Below are 7,139 nucleotides of genomic sequence, written 5' to 3'. Positions count from 1 at the left end.
GCCTTGATGCCCTCGAGAGGGATCGCCTCGTCAACTTCTTGCGGGCCAATAGGGACATTTTCGCCTGGTCGCCCGCCGACATGCCAGGGATAGATCCAGAGGTAGCGGTCCACCGACTTCAAGTGAAGCCAACCTGTAAGCCCGTGCGGCAGAAGAAGCGAAGCGCCGCCCCAGAATGCAACGAGCAGCGGCTGAGGAGGTTGACAAACTCCTCCGGGCCGGTTTCATCCGGGAAATATCCTATCCGGAGTGGCTCGCTAATGTGGTCCTCGTCAGAAAGACTAGCGGAAAATGGCGCATGTGTGTGGACTACACTGACTTGAACAAGGCCTATCCAAAAGATAGCTTTCCACTCCCTAGCATCGACCGGCTCGTGGATTCCACCTCGGGGCACAAACTACTATCTTTCATGGACGCATTCTCAGGGTACAACCAGATCCGGATGGCACTGGAGGATGAAGAGAAGACAGCCTTCATCACCGACGGGGGCACCTACTGCTACAGAGTAATGCCTTTCGGCCTAAAGAATGCTGGAGTGACTTATCAGCGGCTAATCAACCAAATTTTTAAAGACCAAATGGGCCGAAACATGGAGATCTATGTTGATGACATGTTGGTGAAAAGCCGAATGGCGCAAGATCATGTGACCGACCTCAACGAGGCATTCTCTACACTCCGAAGGTACCGGATGAAGCTCAATCCTGCCAAATGTGCGTTCGGAGTCACCTCGGGCAAGTTTCTTGGCTTTGTAATTACACAGCGGGGAATCGAGACCAATTTTGAGAAGATCCGAGCGCTCCAAGAGATGACGCCCCCAAGGACAGTCAAAGTACAATGGCTTACAGGCCGAGTTGCAACTCTCGGAAGATTCGTCTTCCGGTCAGCCGAGCGCTGCCTTCCATTCTTTGCAGCTCTCAAGAAGCCAAAGAACTTTTTGTGGTCGGCAGAATGCCAGCAAGCCTTCGAAGAGCTCAAGCGCCTTCTCGCTTCTCCTCCACTGCTTACGAAGCCTCAGTAGGGCGAGCTTCTCTACCTATACTTAGACATTTCTCCCGTAGCAATGAGCTTGGTCCTGGTTCGAGAGGAGAGCAAGCTTCAAAAGCCGGTATATTACACCAGCCGGGTTTTGAGGGATGCTGAGACCCAATACTCCAAACTGGAAAAGACCGTCTTTGCCCTGGTCGTCTCAGCTCGAAGGCTCCGGCCTTATTTTCAAGCTCACACGGTGGCCGTGTTGACTGACCAGCCAATAAAGCAGGTCCTCCAGCGATCAGATCGAGCTGGTCGGATCACGAAGTGGGCGGTCGAGCTCGGGAAGTTTGACCTCGAGTATCGTCCGAGGCCATCAATCAAAGCCCAAGCGCTGGCTGACTTCATCGTGGAGTGTACCGTGCCAGACAAACCTGAGCCCGCACCTACGGCGGAGGGGCCTTCGGAGCAGCTATGGACCTTACATGTGGACGGCTCCTCAACCTCGGGGGATAGCGGAGCTGGCCTCATCCTCGCCAGCCCGGATGGGGTGATCGCGGAACAAGCTCTGCGCCTCGAATTTTCCGCCTCGAATAATGCGGCGGAATATGAGGCACTCATAGCCGGGCTTAAACTGGCTAGAGAGTTGAAGGTCGAGAACTTGAAGGCCTTCAGCGACTCCCAATTGGTTGTGAGCCAAATTTTGGGGGACTTCGAAGTAAGGGAGCCGACAATGCAAAAATATCTCCAGAAGGTGCGACACCTCACTTCGACTCTGGGTTCCTTCCACATCCAACATATTGCCAGGTCGGAGAATCTCAAAGCGGACCAATTATCAAAACTGGCGTCCTCCCGCATGAGCGAGCTTCCAAAAGCGGCGACACTAGAGTACCTCCAGATCCCCAGCATAAAGGAGCCCGAACCAACTCTTTGTATCGACGTTGAGCCAAGCTGGATGGATGAGCTCGTTAGCTACCTACAGAATGAAGTCCTCCCCAACGATGAGCGTGAGGCTCGTCGAGTCAAGCGCCTAGCCTCGAGATTCATACTGTATAAAGGCAAGCTCTACAGAAGATCTTTTACCTCTCCCCTCCTCAGGTGTCTCCGCCCGTCGGAGGCGGATTATGCAATGCGTGAAGTCCACGAAGGCATCTGCGGAAACCATTTGGGAAGCCGAGCACTGGCATACAAAATTTTGCGCCAGGGATACTATTGGCCAACACTCCAGAAGGATGCGCTGGATTTTGTTCGGAGATGCGACCGGTGCCAGAGGAATGCCAACATCCAGCGCCGACCTTCAGCCCCCTTGACCTCAATCAGTTTCCCCTGGCCATTCGCTCAATGGGGAATTGATATCCTGAGACTGTTCCCCTTGGCGACTGGGCAGAGGAAATTTCTGATCGTCTCCATTGATTACTTCACGAAGTGGGTCGAGGCCGAGCCAGTGGCCCGGATCACCGAGCAGAAGATGCGGGACTTCGTTTGGAAGTTCATAATCTGTAGATTCGGGCTTTCCCACATCCTCATATCAGACAACGGCAGTCAGTTCGACAATGCTCGTTTCAGAGAGTAGGCCAATAGAAACCACATTGCAAGACCTTTGCAACAGTTTTCTTAGAGGCAAAGTGTCCACCGCAAGCATCAGTATGGCAGAAAGAAAGTACGCTTTGTATATCATGATCCGGTATGCATCGTCTAAGGATTTGATCGTTGCAATATTTAAATAAATAGGGATCGTCATAGTAATAATTTTTTACTTCGCGCAAGAAAATTTTTCTATCTGTCGACCCCCAATGCTCTGGCATCCGGTTTGTAACAAGAAAATTTACAATATCTGCATACCATGGCATACTAGAAAGTGCAAACAACTGCTTTTCAGGGAATGAGTCCTTGATGGAAAATTGTGGCATTGAATCATGAAAAACTAGCCGTGATAAATGGTCAGCAACCACATTCTCTACTCCCTTTTTATCTTTAATAGTGATGTCAAATTCTTGGAGTAGAAGTATCCATCGTATTAAACGTGGTTTGGCCTCTTTCTTATCCAACAAATATTTTAACGCTGCATGGTCTGTGAAGATAACAATAGGAGCACCAAGGATATAAAAGCGAAATTTATCTAAGGCAAATACTACTGCAAGCAATTCCTTCTCGGTGGTGGTGTAATTCATTTGAGCATCGTTTAAGGTTTTGCTTGCATAGTAAATGACATATGGCTTATTATCCTTGCGTTGTCCTAGGACAGCTCCTATTGCATAGTCGCTAGCGTCGCACATAATCTCAAAAGGTAATGACCAATCGGGTGGTTGCACGATGGGTGCAGTGCTAAGCATAGACTTCAACTTTTCGAATGCCTCCTGACAGGTTTCAGTCCAATTGAACGGTGTATCAAGGGATAGGAGGTTACATAATGGTCGAGCTATGACACTAAAGTCCTTAATGAACCTCCTATAGAATCCGGCATGACCCAAAAATGATCTGACATCTCTAACTGTCTTGGGTGCAGGTAGCTTAGCAATTAAATCAGTCTTAGCTCTATCTACTTCCATTCCTTTTGATGAAACAATGTGTCCTAGGACAATTCCCTTTGGCACCATGAAGTGGCATTTCTCCCAATTCAGTATCAAATTCTTTTCTATACATCGAGCTAAGACTGCTTGTAAATGTGACAGGCAATCATCAAATGAGTCACCAAAAATGGAGAAGTCATCCATGAACACTTCCAAAAATTTTTCGTTCATGTCTTCAAAAATGCTGAGCATGCATCTTTGAAATGTTGCGGGTGCATTACACAACCCAAATAGCATTCGTCGGAAAGCAAATGTGCCAAAAGGACAAGTAAAGGTAGTCTTCTCTTGATCTTCTGGTGAAATTTTAATTTGATAATATCCCGAATAGCCATCAAGAAAACAATAGAAATCATGCCCTGCAACCCTCTCCAATACTTGGTCTAGGAAGGGTAGAGGAAAGTGATCCTTTCGTGTGACTAAATTCAGCTTTCGGTAGTCAACACACATGCGCCAACTCGTCGGGACACGAGTTGGAACTAGTTCACCTTGTTCATTTTCTACTACCGTCAAACCCGACTTCTTAGGAACAACTTGAGTAGGGCTTACCCACTTGCTATCGGAAATTGGGTAAATAATACCCACATCAAGCAACTTGAGGACTTCTGCCTTAACCACATCTCTCATCGTAGGATTTAACCTTCGTTGCATTTGCCTTGTGGTTTTGGCATTGTCCTCCAAATATATTCGGTGCGTGCAAATTAAGGGGCTAATTCCCTTCAAGTCGGCAATAGACCACCCTAAGGCTCCCTTATGATTTTTTAGAGCACCAAGTAATTTTCTTTCTTGGATATGATCAAGTTCAGACGAGATAATTACAGGAAAAGTATCCTCGGGTCCAAGAAATGCATACTTAAGTTCCTTTGGTAAGGGTTTCAATTCGAGCTTGGGTGCTTGCTCATGGGATGGTATTATTTTCGTTTCTCGAGGTGGCAACTGTTCAAATTTTTCTACTTTTGGTCTCCACCCATTGATCATCATGGCGTTCGAAAAATTCATACTCGGTTTGACCAACAAATCATCTTTATTGGTGCCATTAGAACACCAATCAATTAAACTATCGCCGGATGGATCGTTAAATGCTTCAGCTAACAAATATTCCTCCGCGATAGTTTCAACCCAATCAACCTCCTTACTCTCTTCGGGATCATTAGGTTGTTTGCACACATTAAAAATGTTCAGTTCTAAGGTCATGTTACCAAAAGAAAGCTTCATGACGCCATTCCTACAATTAATTAATGCATTAGAAGTCGCAAGGAATGGACGTCCTAAAATGACCGGAATCTGAGACTGTGAGTTCGAAGCCGGATGTGTGTCCAATACGATAAAATCGACAGGAAAGTAGAACTTGTCTACTTGGACTAATACATCCTCGATAATCCCCCTTGGAATTTTAACTGACCTGTCAGCTAATTGCAAAGTGACGGAGGTTGGCTTCAACTCACCTAAACCAAGTTGCTCATATACAGAATATGGCAACAAATTCACACTTGCCCCTAAATCTAACAATGCTCGCTCTATCCTAAAGTCGCCTATGATGCATGAAATGGTTGGGCAACCTGGATCTTTATATTTAGGGAGAATGTTGTGCTGCAATATAGCACTCACATTTTCAGTTAAAAATGCCTTCTTTTTAACATTTAATCGGCGTTTGACAGTACACAAGTCCTTCAAAAATTTGGCATATGAGGGTACTTGTTTGATTGCATCAAGAAGAGGTATGTTGATCTTTACTTGTTTAAAAAGCTCAAGAATTTCAGAATTAGGTTCGAGCTTTTGCAACGGCTTTAACCGTTGTGGAAAAGGTGGAGGAAAAGGACATTCAACTTTCTTAGTAGAAGTTGGGACCTCAACTTCTTCTTTATCCCTTTCATCAACTTTGGGAGCATCAGAATCAGAAGTGACCTGCGGTCTCAATGGGACGGGTTGATCAATGACTTTCCCATTACGCAAAGTCATGATGCTCTTTGCATGCTCTGTATGCGAACTAGAAGGAGCTGTATTATTACTACCGTGCACTTGTGGGTTAGGTTGGGGTTGAGCTGGAAGCTTACCCTTCTCTTGGGTACTTAGGACGGTAGTCAACATTGACAATTGGTTCCTTATGTCTTCAAAATTTCGAGTATTTTGAGCATTGATATTAGCTTGACCTTATAGAAAAGTTTGTATGGATTGCAAGGTATCCTCGATATTTGGCTTTTGAGAGGGTGGTGATGCAAAAGTAGGATGTGCAGGTGGAGGAGCTGAATGGTGTGACTGTTGAGGATGATCGTTTCTCCACCTAAAGTTTGGATGATTCTTCCAACCAGGGTTATAGGTATTTGAGTATGGATTGTTATAAGGCTTTTGGTAGGAGTTCATAGCATTTGCTTGATCGTGCAAGACTTCTTTGAATGCCGGTATGGTGGGGCAATCTGTAGTGGTATGACCCGACATATCGCAGATGCCACAACACTCATTTCTAAGCTCTATAGTTTTGACAGGCTCAACCTTCCTAAGCTCAATTTCTTCTACCTTCCTAGTGAGGGCTGCCATTTTAGCATGAAGATCATCCTCAGTTCTGAGGTTGTAAAGGCCTCCCTGTACAGAGCTAGTAGGCTTAGGCAAAGACTTGTTGTTTCTATCCCCGTTATCCCAAAGTTGGGCAGTCTCAGCAAGGGAATCCAAATACTCCCATGCCTCATCAGGGTGTTTTTCTAAAAATCTACCATTGCACATGGTCTCTACAAACTGTTTCAACTGTGGAGATAAACCTTCATAAAAGAAGCTAATGGTTCTCCAAGTTTCGAACCCGTGATGAGGGCATGAGAGAAGAAGGTCTTTAAATCTTTCCCAACATTCATAAAATGTTTCATTATCTTTTTGTTGGAAATTGCTGATATGTCTCTTCAAAAAGTTGGTCCTTTGTGTGGGGAAGAACTTCTTTAAAAATTCTCTCTGCATATCTTGCCAATTTCTTATTGATCTAGGTCGCAAAGAGTTTAGCCATGTTTTGGCCTTATCCTTTAGAGAGAAAGGGAACAATGTCAATTTGAGGACATCCTCGGTGACGTTTGGCACTCTAAATGTAATACTCAATTCTTCAAAATCTTTTAAATGAAGATACGGACTCTCGGATTCTAACCCGTGAAACTTGGGCAGTAATTGAATTACCCCGGGTTTGATGTCAAAATGTCCTACATTATCAGGAAAAATTATGCATGATGGTTGACTAGTCCTAGCCGGTTGTAGGTATTGTCTTAGAGTCATAACATGGGGTTCTCGTTCTCGATTGTGGTGACTCCCCGCATCTTCATTTAGATCAGCCATCTCACAAGGTGTGAGATATTGTGAAGGAATTTCAGAGGTATGTCCTAAGGGATGATCTAAAGTTGTACGACTTAATCGACCGGTGTCGTCCCTATTCCACTTTAACATGCAAAATATTTCCCTCTCTTTTTTTTTCTTTCTTTTTTTTTAAAAAAAATAAATAAATATAAGTACCAACTAAAGATACCCTAAAACGACATCCTAAAACAAAAATCCTATTCACAATCAAACATGCAACAAAACATTACACCTCAATTTCTAATGTTTTTCTTAAATTTCTGGACAGCTCCTAAC

The 7,139-nt window shown here is 44.9% G+C and overlaps 1 protein-coding gene and 1 non-coding gene across 2 annotated transcripts; both read left to right on the top strand.

Moving 5' to 3' along the window:
- The first annotated feature begins 1,060 nt into the window (after positions 1-1,060).
- On the top strand, positions 1,061-2,542 carry LOC103697239. Its single transcript, XM_008779059.2, has one exon. It carries the CDS (start codon positions 1,061-1,063, stop codon positions 2,540-2,542), a length of 1,482 nt encoding a protein of 493 aa, XP_008777281.2.
- A 3,782-nt stretch (positions 2,543-6,324) lies between these two features.
- On the top strand, positions 6,325-6,433 carry LOC120112969. The gene has a single exon (XR_005514619.1). It is a non-coding gene; the product is annotated as a small nucleolar RNA R71 (small nucleolar RNA).
- The last annotated feature ends 706 nt before the right edge of the window (positions 6,434-7,139 follow it).

This window comes from Phoenix dactylifera, chromosome 13 (assembly GCF_009389715.1).
Source record: "Phoenix dactylifera cultivar Barhee BC4 chromosome 13, palm_55x_up_171113_PBpolish2nd_filt_p, whole genome shotgun sequence".
Taxonomy (NCBI): Eukaryota; Viridiplantae; Streptophyta; class Magnoliopsida; order Arecales; family Arecaceae; genus Phoenix; species Phoenix dactylifera.
This window is presented reverse-complemented; position numbering and strand designations above follow the sequence as displayed.